This window comes from Delphinus delphis, chromosome 17 (genome assembly GCF_949987515.2).
Source record: "Delphinus delphis chromosome 17, mDelDel1.2, whole genome shotgun sequence".
Classification (NCBI taxonomy): domain Eukaryota; kingdom Metazoa; phylum Chordata; class Mammalia; order Artiodactyla; family Delphinidae; genus Delphinus; species Delphinus delphis.
Window position 1 is genome coordinate 13,496,340 of NC_082699.1, and position 18,240 is coordinate 13,514,579.

The following is an 18,240-nucleotide window of genomic DNA, read 5'->3' on the forward strand; positions in this document are numbered from 1 at the left end:
TTGATATTTTACGATCATTAAAAAAGAGAGTCAGTGTAAAGTTTTGGAACATGATATTCCTGTGTAAGGAAGTTTAATTCTATAAAGGCAATAAGTTAGAGAAAGTACAGGAAAAAATTATGGCAATTTAGAAGTGAAATGAAGAAACACTGGGTTAGGGTGTTGAGATAGAAATGAAATAGAAGCCAGAGAGAAGAGGGGATGGATTTGGTAGAGTATTGTACCTAAGAGCTAAAACATAGGACTAGGAAAAATGAGATAATATGTAAGAAAGCACTTCTTAAACTGTAAAACATACAACTGTAATGACATATAGACACACATACATACATATACACATATATATTCACATGCAGTCGGCCCTCTTGGGATCTACGAGGGATTGGTTCCAGGACCCCTGAAGATACCAAAATCCACAGATACTCAAGTCCCTTACATAAAATAGAGTAGTATTTGCAAATAACCTCCCATGTACTTTAAGTAATCTCAAGATTACTTATAATACCTGATGTAATGTAAATGCTATGTAAACAGTGTCTGGTCCTGCAATTCAAGCTTTGCTTTTTGGAACTTTCTGGATTTTTTTTCTCTGAATAATTTTGATCCGTGGTTGGTTGAATCTTCAGATGCTGAACCCGTGGTGACAGAGGGCAGACTGTATATGAATTCATACTTAAATGAATAAAATAGATGTTTTCTAGATAAAAATCATAACAGAAGTTTGCATTGGGCTTTCTTTTGGGGATCAGTTATATGAGCTGATTTTTTTTTTTGGCAAGATAGAGAAAGAGAAGCTTGCATTTGCTGACTTCACTGAACAACACACTCTTAGGGTCTTACGAGTCACCATAGATTAGTAGGTTTCTTTGGGGGTACTTAAAGAGCAAGGCCATTTTGTGGAAGGGAGGTGATAGCTGAGATCACGCATAATAATTTTTACTTAGCAAGTTTTATTTAGTGAGTTTTCAATATGTAGGATATTTCCTTGATACATAATTGCGATATAAGATCAAAGAAATAAGAGAAAGGGATCATTTGTGATAGCAATACATTTTAGTTACCTATGTATTTTTCCTTTTAAATAAGACATGATTTTTCTCAAGAAGTATGAAATCTTTATTTTTTATGTAATGTCAGAAGAAGAGATTTTCATAATCAAGTGAATGTTTTATAACCCTTAGATGGATCGTGGCCTTATGAAAGCAGCGTCTGTCCTAATGTATGAATGGCTTTGTCAGTCCAGTGCTGAAATGTCAAACGCGGTTAAGATGCAGCAAAATCTTCAGTTGCCTATTAACTTGTACAGGGCTTTTGTGGTTAACAGGGGGATTGCCGCACCAGAGAAGAGGCAATGATATTTGGCGTTGGACTCTGTGACAATGGATTTATGCACCATGGTAGGGATCGTTATTGTGGAAGCTTACAGATGTATTTCACTGTTTTGTTTTGTTAGGACACTGGGAGTGTCTCAGTGTTCCAGGGAAGTCATCTGGAGACAAACCAGCAAGACTGTCTGGGTCTTGCCGTGTGTCCCTGTTGGGTCACCACGTCTGCATTCAGTGTCACTTTGGTGCCTTTGCTGTGTCTAATGACTCTTATCTACCAGTTGCCATTACTTCTCTTCTGTTTTTCTAGACTGATCCCAAAAAACCAACAGCTTGAACTAGAAGTTTCTAAAAAAAAAAAAAAAAAAAGCTGATATATCTCTTTGAAACTATTTTAGGTCAGAGCCATGTTTTTTTTTTTTTTGAATGCCAGTATATATTAAAATGATTAAACGAGAGCATTTAATCTGAACATTTATTGTTATTTTTAGAAAAATGCTTTCAAAATTATCTCAGAGAACAAAATTATAAATCTCTGGAAAAAAATCTGTTTCTTTTTGGCTGCTAATTAAAGATTGAATTTCTTTCTTGTTTGATGACTTCATTTCCCTTCAGTTTATAAAAATAATGAGACTTAGTTTTCCCTCTCTATTCATACCATCTTATAGATTCCATAAACCCAAACAATCTCTTTTCATTGTTAATATTTGCATATGTGTATATTTGATAGCTCTTGTACCTATTTGTCAATTACACTCAGAAAGTTGTTACCTCTTTCCAAAGAAAAGAAGTACAGCAAAAGTTTACAGCGATTTTGAGAGCATCCTTGGTTATCGTATATTCCTTTGGGAATTCCATTACATTCTAGTATCTCTGGACCACTGTATGAGCTGTGATAGGGGAAATATCTGTCTTTGAAGAGCCAACAATGGAATGGAAGGAATGACATCATTATAGGGGATTAAAACTATAATATCAACCTTCAAAGGTTTTGATTATTTTTCTCTTGAAAGTATCAACAAGCAGCAATTTTATCTAAATAGTTTTTTTTAAATATTGAGTTACAGTAAAGGTTTTCCCTACGAAAGTCTCTGTCAGTAAAGCACAGCTAGTTCCGCTCATTCCTGGCCTTACTGATGTTCTCTCTCCCTGCCTTTAGACTGACTGTTTGGTGGAGGAAAACAGTAGTAGCAGAAACACCATGTGAGTTTTGGGAAACTGCTTAGGTCATGTAGGCAAGACCTAACTCGATCTCAATTATATCCTCATTTCTCTTGTCACCTACAACTTGTGTTACCTTTTAATTTGTGGTTGGTAGTTTCATTTGTTAACTCACGTTGCCAACCAGTCCTTCATTCAAAGGTCAATTCGTACATACAGCTAGTCAACAATTGTGATTTGGACCTCTGTTAAAATAATGAAATCAAAGAGCTGTCATTTTTGGTTGCCTGCTATAAGCCAAGTTATTTACACTTATTACCTCATTTTAGTTTTGTCCAACATTATGAAGAAGGTTTTACTGCCTGCATCTTACAGGTGAGGAAACTGAAGTTCAAGGAGTTTAAGTAACTTTCCTAGTGTTTCACCCAGAATCAGTCCCAGACCTGGAATTTGAGCTCCGGGTCTGTCTTATGATAAAGCCTAACATTCTACTGTGCCCTGGGACTGCAGATCTTAGATCCCTGACTCAGTGAATCAACCTGTCTCAAAAAGTAAGCTTTAGGGTATAAAGGTAGATAAGGAGAAATAGAGAAGATTTCTCTTTTAAGACACTTTGACAGTTGTCAGGTCCTCACTAGTACAAATTCTTTCTATTAGTATTTAGCTTTATTTTTAAAACAGAGTTTACTCTTGTCATATGCACGTCGGGCTAACAAAACATATACCTTATATCATGAGAGCGTGCCAGGAAGCTTAGGGACTTTGGGGGGAAATATTAATGTTCAGATAAAAGGGAAGAAACTGACCTTTGCAGAAATAAGGTTATTTGAGAATAATGTTTTTACAGAAAAGAACTAGGAATTAGTGGGAACTAAAATCACTTTTCACCCAGAAGATATCTTTCTGGTTTGAAGGGTTGGAATAAAAGCGACCACAGTGGGAATTGCTCACACACATAAGGGCAACAGTTAACCCATTTGAATTTTCCCATAATTGTGCAGGATATTAAAAACAGAAATGTTTTTGTGTTTTTAGTTAAAATGTTTACTACAAATTCGAAACACTGTAGGTTTCTGTGTTTTGAACTGCATACATTTTTTGATTCAATATAATCTTTGACTTAAAGTTGGGTTTTAATCTGGAAAGGTGGCAGACTTGGTTAAGAAAAAAACGTTAACAATGAAAAATATATTACTTGTTTTAAAAATTCAAAATTATTTAGGTAATAGTAATCTAAAGGAAACATTGGCTTGAAATTATAGCAAGAAATAAAAAAGGGTTATTGGGATATTTGTGAATGTAACTTGTTCTAGGTAATGGGACGGGATATTAATTTACTGAAGGGTCTGTCAGTATGGAAACGGAGGTCAATTTGGGGATAATTGAAACAGTTTGAATCTCTCTCTGTTTCCATAGTCCTTGAAAAAAGTGAATTCAAAGACGAACCCTTACTTTTCCGCTTTTTTGCTGATGAGGAAATGGAAGGATCAAATATGAAACATCGACTGATGAAACATGACTTAAAAGTTGTAGAAAATGTTATAGCCAAATCATTATTGGTAAGTTTGTTACTGTGCTATGCAGGTTTTCTTCTTGATTAGCCATTAACAGGAGATTACATAAACGTGTTTGACAGTGATGCACCGTATTATTTCATTCTGTTTGATTTGTAAGTTTTTTCATAGTTGTTTTATTAATAATGTTAATATTTTGCATTTCAGATTAAATCCAATGAAGGCAGCTATGGTTTTGGGTTAGAAGACAAAAATAAAGTTCCAATAATAAAGCTGGTAGAAAAGGGGTCTAATGCTGAGGTAATGTAAATTAGCATTTTTATTTAACTTTGTCCGTGACATACGAACATAAAAGTTTTAAACAAAGTGAAATCAGCCTTTAAGTATCTTTATGGAAAATAATGTTTCTGAATAATCTTATTCTGAGGTTCTTTTAAATACTGTTGGATTCGTGACAGAGGTTGTCTGGGTACTTAAGGATAGTGGGAGGAGGTATTTTAGAGATCTACAGCTTGAACTGTCGACCTCCTAGGAGTCCAGGTGGCTTATTCCATGTCTGATTCTAGCCTGCAGCCCTGTGGAGACTGCATAGGGTGGGACTGTATTGTGTATGTCACATGATCCTTCCATTAAATCTAGGGCTGTATCTTCTATTTTCCTATCACTTTTGACTGTCTTATTTAAGTACAACTTCCACCAGTAAAGCACATGCTTTCGTTTATTTTCTTATTGGGTTAATGCCGATAAATTGATTAATGTACTCTCACCTTACCAGACTTTTAAACAGAGGAATCTCCTGATCATTCATTCATTCAGAAATGTTTATTTAGTGCCTGTTACGTGATGAGCAGCGTTCTAGGCTCTGGTAATACAGCAGTGAACAAAACAAAGTTCTCTGCCCTCATGGAACGTACCTTCTAATGTTATATCCCAAGTATGTCAGGTTAAAAGTATTCCTACCTCTGCCTGGCTTATAAAATGCTTAATCCTCAAGCAAATGTCTCAATATATAAATTTTTAATAAAGAATGAGAAAATGAATGAAGCGTGGCTTTTAACTTTGAGCCTGTTTAAAGTTAGTAGCAAACTGTCACTTACCCGATTTGCCGACGCCCAAGGTCTCTGTCTTTTACCAACCTCGTGCAAGACAAAGCTCTATGTACAGCATATTAATTTCAAACAAAATAACTCTGCTCAGCCCATACTCTGTTGGTGGGCCTGGCCAACAAATGACTGTTTGTATTATTTTCTTTGATGAGGAAATGTTTTCCCCAGTCATTTTCAGAGGGTGTTCTTGGAGCCCAGCTTCATCTGACTCTGCCACCAATAAAATGCCCTCTCCCGGGTTTTCGTCATTTGGCTGGTAACCAAAACAGTATATAGTTTATGGGCAGTAGGGTTGGTTAAGAAGATTGGCCTGGTTGGCGTGGAGAGATAATGTCTTCCTTGTCATCTTTCCAGCATCTTGTGATCTGTGCCTGTTGGAGCTCTTCCTTGGTTCCAGGCCATTTCTCTCTCCTGCCCTGTGGTCCCCTATGCTATGTCAGGCTAGAGATGTATATTTGGTTGTTACCCATATCTATATACAGGTTGAAACTCCCTCAGTTATTTGGATATAGATAGAAAACACAGGCAAAAAACTTAACCTGGAGTTTGACTGTAGTTAAAAGGATGAAATAAGAACTATAAAATATAACAGAAAAAAGGGTTACAGGAGAAGTACATTGTTAAGTCCTGGAGGGAGGGAGGAGAATTTCAGTAGAGATGCGTGCTCAAATTTAAAAGTAGGTCAAAGAGAATAACTGTGTTATCTCTTCCACAGTTCTGTATTGTGACATTGTATGAAAACATTGCAGATGTGTTAAAATGTCAAAATCTCTAAGTTCTAGACCCTTTCAGATTCTAATTCTGTGAAAAAATAGGTTCCTTATTAAAATAAAATTTGATTTTTTTTTTTTTTTTTTTTTTTTTTTTGCCGTTTCTCTCCTAGATGGCTGGCATGGAAGTTGGGAAAAAGATTTTTGCTATTAATGGTGACCTGGTTTTTATGAGACCTTTCAATGAAGTGGATTGCTTCCTGAAATCATGCTTACATAGCAGAAAACCTCTAAGAGTTCTTGTGAGCACAAAGCCAAGAGAGTAAGTTGTATAATTTATGTGCGGTTTTTAAAAAAATTAGACATAGGTGAATAAAATAGAAAAGTTAAGAGTGAACATCTGGAATTAAGCATCTCACTGCTTGGCACATTTAAACGTCACCAACATTACTGATACTGGTCTGTAGATAATGGGAAAAAATACATTGCTTATGATGGTTAAATGCTTGCTACTTAAATCAGGTAGTTTCAACAGAATAATATTTTCCTTTTGATGCCCCAATTTTTCTGCTCTGGGTTGGGTTGAGTTTGATGATGAGTGAAGAAAACTAGTAGAACACTTGGCAATGAAAACTTTATTCCGCCATGTTCAGCTCTAAGAATTTCAGGGACTATGATACCATTTATGATTAAGTGCTCATAGGAGATGGGATCAAACCTGGGTGACAGACACTTCCATGCTTTCATGTACTTAGTAATATGTCCATTATTTTTAAAAAATATGTCTATCTACCTATGATTAGAAAAAAAACCTTATGTTTATTATAGAAAAGTTAGCGAGTACAGGTTTTTCTAAAGGAAGACATTTTCTTATAATCATATTATCCATAAATGACCATTGTTATTTTTTTGAAATTCAGTGCTAGTTGATTTTTCTAAGTATTGACACACGTACATACAATCAAGTATTTATAAAATGGGAACATGATTAATGATCTGGGGGGGTTGAAAAAAATTAACAAGATATTATGGATATACTTGGAAAACATTAGCTTTTTGTCTGCAAATCATTGGTGGTCTCATGTTCCTGTATTAGATTTCCATGATTTGTTTAACTAATTAATTAACTGAGAGAATATATATAAAGTGCTTAGCATAATGTCTTAATGTACTATGATTATATCAATATTACTCTTTAAAATTGAAGTATATTATTTTAATAGTAATAAGCAACTTCATTAATTTGAAGGTAAATGAAGGTTACCACTTCAGAAACAAAAAGGTTTAACTACTTATAAAAATATTCTAAGTATATATGGTATAGTATTCTTCCCTACCTTAGTATATATTTTCAGCAATAGCTGGGTCCATCATTTATCTTAAGAGTTAAAGTGCAGTGTAATGGGCTGGATTCTGCAGTGTCATCAAGGTGGAGGCTTTAGCTTCTACCCACAGCTTACCAAGGGGTCTGAAGGAGTGAGAGTGACTCATTAAAGTTAGTAATTTAGGAAGGCTTTGAGATACAGGGCAGCAAATAACCATGACAGTGTCTTCTCTCTAAACCTAGTTATGATCTATTAGTCACCCTTTCTCCAACCCTATCTAGGATGAGGCTTATCTAGTTGCCAACCTCTGGACAATTTGAGGGCATTTAAAAGGAAAAGGACAGATTGGAAAAGACTAAGGCAGTAGTATTCCAGAGCAATCATTAGTAAGCTAAAGGCCCTCTCCACAGCCCTTTGCCCCCTGATTTAACCCGGCAAATACTTTTCACTGATCATAGACATTTCAATTTAGAGGACTTTGAAGTCATCAGCTTCAATACTGAATAGAAAGGGGCAGATCCTCAGTCCTAGAATTAATTGCTAGGTGAGCAGGGTTGGAACCTGGGTCTTTTGACTCTTCCCTCTGTGTTTGCTGCACAGTATCTGAAACCCGATATCTCCCGTCCAGGTTCAAGCCTCTCTTTCACCATTTGCTTACTAATTGTGTTGCTTCAACAAACTCATCCATAAAAAATGGGGATAATAAGAGTGCCTATGTCACAGAGGTGCTAAGAACATTAAACAAATCTAGGTTTGCTGGGACGAAGTGAGAGAGTGGCGTGGACACATATACACTACCAAACGTAAGGTAGAGAGCTAGTGGGAAGCAGCCACACAGCACAGGGAGATCAGCTCGGTGCTTTGTGACCCGCTAGAAGGGTGGGATAGGGAGAGTGGGAGGGAGATGCAAGAGGGAGGAGATATAGGGATATATGTATATGTGTAGCTGATTCACTTTGTTATAAAGCAGAAACTAACACACCATTGCAAAGCAATTATACTCCAATAAAGATGTTTTAAAAAAATAAATAAATAAAATGTATTGGGCACCTATGAGGTGCTGGGTACATTATGAAAGGTAGCATTAAATAAGAAAAAAAAAACCTATTCAGGTGTTCCGCACGCAGTATGTATTCCAGTGATGTTATCTGTGACGCTTATCTATTCTCATTTTATTTTTTTTTACTGCTTCTTTATTACATCAAGAGCACATTTTACATTTTATTTCAAAACTGTTTTGAGGATGGAGTACTCAGTTTTTTCCTTTTATTTTTAATTTGTCTGAAGTATTACAACCTTTCCTTTCATATGTCCTTATTCTAACATATGATTCCTATAAATCATTCTCATATTTTCTTATAATAGCTACTTATAATTTATGTAGTATCCTGTTTGGGGGGAAAAAGGCAAAATACGACGGGTAAATACAACAGAATTTTTCTTTTGAACCTAGCTGTATTTTACACTTGATAACATCAAGGAATTTTTCAGAAGGCTTTGTGGCAGATAATTTAGTGCACTTATTTTCCTACAGGAAATGAGCATTCCTCTTGTATAAATTTAATTCTTCTTTTAATCGTATAGTGGTCCCAGCAGGGGAATATGTTTTCCAAAGGTCGTTTTATGAAGAGAGCCCAGTATTATGAACAAAATGCATCTCACGGTGCTCTGTATAAATTTTGTTAAGAAAAAATATCATCATCTTCTTGAAGATTAGAGTAAGATCAGCCTTGCTTAGCAATATAAGATAGAAGACCTTACTCAGAAAGAGTTTTGAGAGTTCACTATGAATTTTTCGCAGTCCAAAAGCAACAATAATTCACCATGGCCAGAAAGCTCCAAGTTATTTCAGCAAAAGTGAACTCTCATTCGTAACATAGAGAAGCATGAACTACCTCTGTTTTTGGTTTCATGCTCAGAAGATGTATTTATTCCCTTTTCTTTTCCTCAGTCAGTTCTATCTTCCATCTTCCAGTGTACCTTTGACACACAGTAGTGCCAAGGTGATGTTCAAAGGAAGCAGATACAGCCTTATCCATCAAAGTGTTTAATTAAGGATACAGGATGAATTAGTTCCGTGACCTCTGTGCCACCAATATACAGATCACTTCATAGTGTGTAACCTAATTTATAATAACATTTTCAGGCTTGCCTAGAACAGACAGTTTGCATTTCTATCACGGAATGCCTGAATGCCTGCTGGGGTTATATTTTATTTTATTAATTTATTTATTTTTGCGGTACGTGGGCCTCTCACTGTTGTAGCCTCTCCCGTTGCAGAGCACAGGCTCCGGACGTGCAGGCTCAGCAACCATGGCTCACAGGCCCAGCCGCTCCGCGGCACGTGGGATCTTCCCGGACCGGGGCGCGAACCCGTGTCCCCTGCCTCGGCAGGTGGACTCTCAACCACTGCGCCACCAGGGAAGCCCCGGGGTTATATTTTAAATTGCGGGGCCAGCCCCTGCGTTCAGCCTTAAGGGCAATGTATGGCTTTCTCAAGTTTTCTAGTTGCAGTGTTGCTCTTTCATAGACTGCAAATAAGTGCTGTTGTACCTAACTTCTGATTCTGTCTAATGTGCCCTTGAAGTGCTGCCAACCTTTAGTTCATGATTAATTCATCATCTTTTGGAAAACACTTGTTTCTGGGGTGTCAAGGGCCATCCATCAGAATGTACTGGGTTGTATTCATTTGTCTTTGCTCTCTCTGGCAGTTTATTTAAACTCATTTTTATTGTTATGATGTTCCGTCTTGCCTCGTGTTCTCTGCTTTTCATGGTTGCTTTCTGATTTCTGCCTTCCTTCCGTGGAGTAGTTCGTTGATTACTACCAGTGGGACATCCGTCCCTGGTTTGCCATGACGGCTGACTCAAGGTCTCCATCTCTTCATCTTCTTTTCCATGTGGATTCATTAAAAATACAGCTTTTCGGGCTTCCCTGGTGGCGCGGTGGTTGAGAGTCCGCCTGCCGATGCAGGGGACGCGGGTTCGTGCCCCGGTCCGGGAAGATCCCACATGCCGCGGAGGGGCTCGGCCCGTGAGCCGTGGCTGCTGGGCCTGCGCATCCGCAGCCTGTGCTCCGCAACAGGAGAGGCCACAACAGTGAGAGGCCCGCGTACCACAAAGAAAACCAGAAAACAAAAAATACAGCTTTTCTTATTCTGGTTTACCTTTTGGTGTGTTATCCTTTTAAAATTCCACTGAATAAACACAAAATTTAATCATATTTGTTAAATTCTTTTGATATTGTGTTTGACAGATCTGTTCTTTAAAACCAGCTCTTTGTTGTCGCTCTTTGCTGAAGCTCCCAACAGGTAGAAACGTGTGAACCCTGTGTTTCTTTTATATTAATTTTAACGATGAGGTTTCGCAGCGCACTGATGCCTTCTTTGTCAGAGTAAACTAAGGAGAGAAGCGTCCATTTTACTAAGTATTTACATAGTTCACAGCGGGGCAGTTTACCAGAGCTTTCTCTTTTCGTCTCCACTGACACCCTGCAAAGTAATGTTAACATCATCATCTTTCCGTGGAAACTGGCTCAGTTAAGGAGTTCTTCCAAGTTATCCAACTATGAAGTGACTGAATCAAGATTCAAAGCGAGGTTTGTCTGACCCCAGAGCCTTTGTTCAGGATATCCTACACAACGACTGTGTTCCGTGGAGGAACCCAGGGTGACGTGCCTGCTCTGGGCGCCTGGAAGGGCACCCGCCATGCTTGTCCAGCCCAGTGTCTTTCACACGGGAGACTATGATATGCATTTACTGAAGGACTGAATAAAGGTGTGGACAACTATTGTTTCAACCAACTGTGGTGTTTTAAAATCATCTCACCTTATTTTTGATTGGCTTTAGGACAGTGAAAATCCCAGATTCAGCGGAGGGACTTGGCTTCCAGATCCGAGGATACGGCCCTTCGGTGGTGCATGCGGTGGGAAGAGGTGAGAAATCCACCCCGTGTGGTAACCAGCTTGCCAGCAGGTTTGGATACTCCCTGCTGAGCAACAGTATGTTTAAAAGTGCATAGTCATGTTGCTGTGAATTTTCTCACTGGTATTTCTACTGTATTAGCTCAATGATAGTATATTTCTAAAGCAATATTTTCAAAAAAGCTCTTCAAATTGTAAGACATATTTATCATTGTTAAAAATTCATAAGAGAATGATGCTTCCCAATCTCCCTTTTCTGCATGCTTTAGTTTAATCAAAGGATATAATGACTTTAAGGTTTTGTATTTTTCTCTGACGGCAAATTATTATATTTTTGTCAGCGATTCAAAGATGTGAGTGTTTGGGCTTAAGAATGATCTGTTTCCTTTATATAATGTCTGTTGCTATATGATTACTTTATTACTTTATTCTCATAAGCCATGCATTTTATAAAGCATAGAATGCATTTTAAATTAAATAATTTATGTGACCCAAAACTTAGGTTTATATTTTATTCTCTTTTTGTTTGATAGGCAAATCAGCCTTTGATATCTCTTGTTAACATATGTACTTTTAAATTTTATGCTAACACTAATGTGATTTAAGGGAATAACTGTTAGATCCCACATTGCTGACCGTAGTAAATAAATTGCTGCTGTAGCAAGAAGGATCACTAAGCATGCGAAGCCATGTGTTTATCTTAACAAGAGACGTACATGCTTTTCGTTACTAAGATATGTGCACTGCAGAGCATCTTAACATGATCACTCCAATATTAGACTGGAAAAATTTGAGAGGACATTGCTATCCAAATCACATTTATCAAGAATATACTACCTAGACCCCTATTAGGTTATGAAATTGCTTTCATTAGTGTATGTATGATAAAAATTAATCTTATTTCAAAACTTGTCTTTTTGCTCAGAATTTTAAAACACATAGATTAATAGACATTTAAAATGTGTCCAGTAACTCATTAAAATTATAAAACTGAAATGGGATTCATTGCATACCGAAATGGGATATTTGATACATCAAACATCTCCTTCATTTTCACTAAACCAAAAAGGAGCCAGTCACATTATTGATACTATGAAATAACCGAAAACCTAAGTGAATCAAACTGTGCCTGTTTCCCTATTACAGTATCTTTTAAAGAGCAGGGTTGTATTTTGGGAACTTAATCATAGGGTAGGGCCAATTCTGGTTACTATGCTTTTTGCTTCTGAAGAGTAAAAGAAAGACTCATGTGCTTTTCCTTTCGAGTGTATATTAAATATGGTATCAGTCTGTGGTTTCCTTTTGCACTGTAATTTTGCCACAAGAAAAAGAAACTTCTTTCCCATTTTTCTTCTTCAGCCCTTTCCCATGGTCACACACTAGAGCATATCAATAATGGGACTTTCACCTGTGGAATCTACAATTCTAATATGCCGTTTTCTGACTACAGTCTCTTTTTTGGGGTCTCTTATCTGGTTGCTTTAAAATTTGGTTGCTTCTTCAATAAAAAATGGTAAACAGAATTCCGTTGGGACCTCCAGTCTCGGAATCCTTCTCCTTTTCTCCCGGTTAATTATATCCCTCCAAGTGCCACTTCCTTCCTTAGCCAGCTTTATCCCCGTGGTGGAGCACTTCCATCACTCTTCTTCTCAGCATTGTTAGGGTCCTCTCATCCCTGTCTCTCAGGTGCATCCAGGGTCCTCTTGTGCTTATCCCTCAGGTGCATCCAGGCCACCTTATTTCAGCTTTGGATAAACCTAACTACATTCATTGCTTTTTCTCCTGAGCAGCTAGGAAAAAATCTATCATGGATATGGAATTAGTATCATCCCAATTCACTGTCTTGTCTTTTACTGAGCCCTGTCACTACTCAGCAGTCTTTTTATGTGTCTGATCAGCTGTCTCTTTTTCTATTCATTATTGCCTCCTGTCCCCCTGATGACTTCCTTTTTCACCTCACAGACATACTCAGGCTCCCAGGTATGAAGGCCTCCAAGTCCCACTCCTTTTTTTTGCACACGTTGTTGGCTGTTTTACCATCACCAATTTTTCTCCTAGTCTAGAGGAAGAGGTCTTCCATTTTCCCCTCTGGAGTTCAAGGTTAATATCCCTACAGATATTCTAGAGCCCACCCCTTCAGATACCTCCTCTGGGGTATTACACTGTCAGATATTCCGATTCCAGAATTTTCAATGTTTCTCTTCACTGGATTACTATAGTAGGGGCTATAAACATGCTCAGTTGTTTCTCATTGAAATAAACAAAGAAACAAAACTGTCTTAAACTGAACAGCAAATACAAAACCTGCCCTCTTCCCTTATTTTCCTCTCTAGATCCTTGCTACACAGAGTGTGGTCCACAGACCTACAACGTTGGCATCACCTGGGAGCTGGTTAGAAATGCAGAATCTCAGGCCCCATCTAAGACTTACTGAATCAGAATCTGTATTTTAACAAGATCCTCAGATGATCTGTATGCATGTCAAAGATTGAGACCCTTCGCTCTAGAGTAATGCTCTCAGAACTTACTTTTGTCCTGCCAAACTTCCTGAAATGCTGGTCTTTATTTTGGCTGGCCCTTCCTCACTTCCTATTTGAGTTTTAGCCCAGGGCTATAGACATCTCCTCCCACCTCCTACCCATGTCTCCAAGAGTAACCCATGTCTTATAAGAGTAATCATGGACTTAACTGGAAAATACAATGGACATTGAGAGTTCTTGTCTTAATTGAATATTCTGTTGCATTTGTTTAAACTGACTGCTCCCGTTGGCCTAAAACGTTCATTATCTTGATTTCTGAGACGGTACTTTTCAGATTTTTCTCCTACCCCTCCTCTGCCAGCTCTTCATCTATTGACCCCTGAACTGTTGGCACTCTCTTCTCTTCTTTGCCTTCTTGTTCTCCGTAAACAATCATATTGACCCTCTTCGCTGGGGATTTCTAAATCTCTTTCTCCCGCCCAGATCTCTTGAGTTCTGTAGCCTAGATCTAATTGTTTATTAAACATCTCCACCTAAACGCACCTTTGGCACCTTAAGAAACCCAGTATTATCCCCAGCTGAACTTTTTATCTATTCTCTGAAGCTGCTTTACCTTCTGTATTCTCTCTCTCCGTCTACTCAGCCACTGAGTCCGAAGGCACAGGAGTGATCCTGAGTGCGGACTAGAGCCTTGCCGTCAACACCATCATCAAACATCAGAAACTTGATCTCGTTCTCCCCTTTATAATTCAAGCTACGTTAATTCCATCCTGGGAATTTGCACTGGATGCTTGCTGTGATTTTGATTTTTGACTTAAACTCCGATGATCCATCCTCTGCGTAGGCGGGGGTTGGGAGCGATCATGTCACTTCCCTGCTTAAAATTCTTAAATGTTTTTCCTCTTGCATGTATAGTAAGGTTCACGCTCAGGACTTCACGCAAAGCGCACAGAGACTTCACAACCTGCCTCTGCTTTGCTCTCCGGTCTCTCTCACCCACTTGCATTCTAAGCTCACACTGACTGCTCCTATGGTCCCAGATGTCCAGGTTATTCTTGACTCAGTGCCTTTTTTCAGGCTCTTTTTCTTCTTCTTCTTCTTTTTAAAAAACTTTTATTGGAGTAGAGTTGATTTACAGTGTTGTGTTAGCTTCAGGTGTACAGCACAGTGAATCACTTATATATATACATACATCCACTGTTTTTTAGATTCTTTTCCCATATAGGCCATTACAGAAGACTTGAGTACAGTTCCCTGGGCTATAGAGTCCCCTGTCCTTATTAGCTATCTAGTTCATATATTGTAGTATGTATATGTCATTCCCAGTCTCCCAGGGTATCCTTCCTTGCCACCACCGCCTGGTAACCATAAGTTTGTTTTCTACATCTGTCACTCTGTTTCTGTTCTGTAGATAAGTTCATTTGTACCCTTTTTTTTAGATTCTAGGCTGTTCTTTCTGCTGCGATTCTCCCTCCCTCCCTCAAGACTCAGCTCAATCCAGGAAAACCACTTAATATTTCTGGGAGTGAATTTTAGTGAGAAGAAATGTATACTGTCTTCTTGAATATAAATTCTGTTCTTTAAGATGTTTAATAATTCCTTCATGGGAGAAATTGCTTACAAAGGAAAGCTCTTCTAACATACTTATGATGAGTTTTATAATCATTGATGTTAATTATGTACATTGTATTTAGCAGTGGTGCTTTGTAAATGTTGATTTGCTCAGAATATCAAATAGTAATGATTGGAAGGTTCTGAAAATCTTAGCTCACCTGTTAGGATATGCCACTATATCTCTGCAAATAAATGGTGGACAGTTGATGTTTTCTGATTAATTTTATTCTCCACAAATTGTCTGGTTCCTGACCCTTTGTACATATCCTGAAGTCTTGTTTCTCTTAGCAAATCCAGTCCACTCCTATTTGCTAATTGACTTGATTTTTTTCCTTAAGAATTTCTTTTAATTGTTGGCATTTTAAAATATGAAAGTGAATACTGTTTAAATATTTAGAGATTTTGTAGACTAAAGGAAGTGTAAACAGGCCTGAATTTCTGGCTTTCTCATTGTGCCATTATATATGCATGTTTAGAAAATTAGATCGATTACACATTTGAAAGGGAAGATAACTGATTAGCGTTATGAAGGTTTCTCCACAGTATCTCTTCAAACTACTTCTTCAGGGGCTGGGAAGATATTTGTTCAACACAGTTTGAATGGCCAGTTAAAAAGCAGGGAATTTTTTTTGCGGTACGCGGGCTTCTCACTGTTGTGGCCTCTCCCGTTGCGGAGCACAGGCTCCGGACGCGCAGGCTCAGAGGCCATGGCTCACGGGCTCAGCCGCTCCGCGGCACGTGGGATCTTCCCGGACCGGGGCACGACCCCGTGTCCCCTGCATCGGCAGGCGGACTCTCAACCACTGCGCCACCAGGGAAGCCCAAGCAGGGAATTTTTGAGAGGGCATTGCCGTCAGAGCCAGATTCATCAAGAACATGCTAGCTAGATGTTTATCATATTTTAAAATTGCTTTCCTTACGGTATACGGAATAAAAATGAATCATATTCCTAAATTAGTTTTTGGCAGTTTTCTCATTTGTATTTAAAGGAACTGTGGCCGCAGCCGCTGGTCTTCACCCTGGACAGTGTATCATCAAAGTAAATGGAATCAATGTCAGCAAAGAGACACACGCCAGTGTTATTGCCCATGTCACGGCCTGCAGGAAGTACAGGAGACCAACGAAGGTAAACTACCCTTGGCTGGTGTAGCTGTGATCACACACTTGCACAGAAGGCCCCGGGGACAGCATGGGATAGTGCCAGGGCTGTCTGTGGTTTCCACTGCCAAGTTCACGTTTAAGTGCAGAACCTTCAATCGCATAATGCTTGTTTTATCTGCATAATTAGTTATAATCGATTCTGCTTGAATGGCCACATTTTGCTGCTACAGTATCATCACCAGTTTAAAAAGTGCTCTGGGCTAGTTTCATTTTCATTGTGATGAGTTTTCAAATAGCTAACTGTTTCTCAAATTGAAATCCAAAGGTCTTGACTCTTGTGATTGCCTTCGAATCTATAATGGTCAGCTGTCCCTCCATCTCTATATATGAATTATTACTGCTTACACTGTTTATTATAAAACTTCTGTGAAAAAGAAAAAATTGGGGGTTTTATAGGGTCTGTGATAGACTGTTGGATATATTTTTATTTAGGTAGCTGAATTTCGCTTTTAAAAGAAAATACCAATATGTGTTTGCCGTTACTTAAAATCTTAAGCACTGTCCTCTGATCCAAAGTTTAAGTGCTGTACAAAAATAAAATTAGAATCCTAATTGATAAGTAAAGCTTATTATCTCATGAGATACAAGGGAGTGTTGGATTATAAGAGAAAATTCTCTCAAATTAATTAACTGAGTGCAAAAGGAATTTTAAAGGACAGGCTTTCTGTTTTTTTCTGTCATGCTCGGTGAGGGACTCTTTTCTAGATTTGAGTATATGACTTTGTGTCCAAAACAGAAAGATGAGTGGCTCTTTTCTCCTAGGCCAGGACTGACATCCTGCAAAATACTGAGCCCACAAGAAAATAGCTGATCAATTTTGCTTACTAGTAAGGTCAAAAGAGCACAGCAGATTGGAATTCACACGTAGAAGCGTAGGTTATTTGGGTTGACAGTAGTTTAATAAATAAATATTTATTGAACTGTATTAGTAAATGAAGTTTTAAAAAGATACTACTTAAATGATCAAATTTTCCCCCTTCTCTCAAAATTTTAAAAGGTAGCCAAATTGATTTGAGTTTCATTTCTTTTCATTTCCCCTGTCTTCCTTGTTGGAGAGGTGTTGATCAGTGAAATAATTAAGAAAAGCAATAAACGGACAGAAAAATTCACTAAGTGAATAACATGCTCTATTGGGTATCCATTGCCACAAAACAGACTGTCCCGAAACGTAGTGACTTAGAACAACAGTGATTAATTGTTTCTCTTGGTTCTCCGGGTTGACTGGGTGTTGGTTCCTGTGAGGGCTTCGTCCTGATGTGGCTTTGTTCTGCTGGGAACTGACTAGTGCTGGGGTTCCCCTCCTGATGTCCTCTCACTCCAGAGCCCCTCCACCTGGCCTTCCTTTCCATTCCTTAGCAGAATTCTCCTTTCTGCACGGTATCTGGGTTTCAAGAGGGAATATTACAAGCAGTCAACTCTTTACATCATGCTTGCTACTGCTCTCCCTTTGAAGAGTCAGATCCGTGACCAAGCCCAGGATGAGTGTAAGAAGGAGCTACACAAAGGTGTGGACTCTGGGGAAGTGGTTACTTGGAGGCCACAACAGGTCACCAAGGTGTACTTGAATGATTAAATGTTAACTAGCATTTTAATGATGGATAGCAATATAATAATCAAACGCAATTGTGAAATTAATACAAGAGAAAAATGGATAGTACAAATTATATCACACTTCAGTCATGTAACTCAGCTTATCATCTTACCTAGGAAAAGTACAAACATTAAAGTAGTAATGCAACCCTGAAAGCAGTACTTGGTAGCCATTTCATCTCTCATTTATCTAAGTAAGACAGGAACTGCTACTTCAATGATAATATAGGATGATTTATGACGTGGAAGGATTAAAAGATAGTTATATCAATTGGGAACCCCATGAGATGAAAGGTGTTCTTCCAATTTTCTTATTGGTTTGACTCACAAAAA

General features: G+C 38.2%; 1 protein-coding gene across 1 annotated transcript in view; it reads left to right on the forward strand.

The window, feature by feature from the left end:
* Nucleotides 1-18,240, forward strand: part of PREX2 (phosphatidylinositol-3,4,5-trisphosphate dependent Rac exchange factor 2) — a 288,786-nt gene that overhangs the window by 129,912 nt on the left and 140,634 nt on the right. Inside the window, exons 15-20 of the mRNA XM_059994740.1 lie at nt 1,325-1,397; nt 3,903-4,045; nt 4,208-4,300; nt 5,990-6,138; nt 10,989-11,074; nt 16,146-16,282. Of these exons, the coding sequence (XP_059850723.1) occupies nt 1,325-1,397; nt 3,903-4,045; nt 4,208-4,300; nt 5,990-6,138; nt 10,989-11,074; nt 16,146-16,282 (681 nt within the window). The remainder of the gene's footprint in view (nt 1-1,324; nt 1,398-3,902; nt 4,046-4,207; nt 4,301-5,989; nt 6,139-10,988; nt 11,075-16,145; nt 16,283-18,240) is intronic.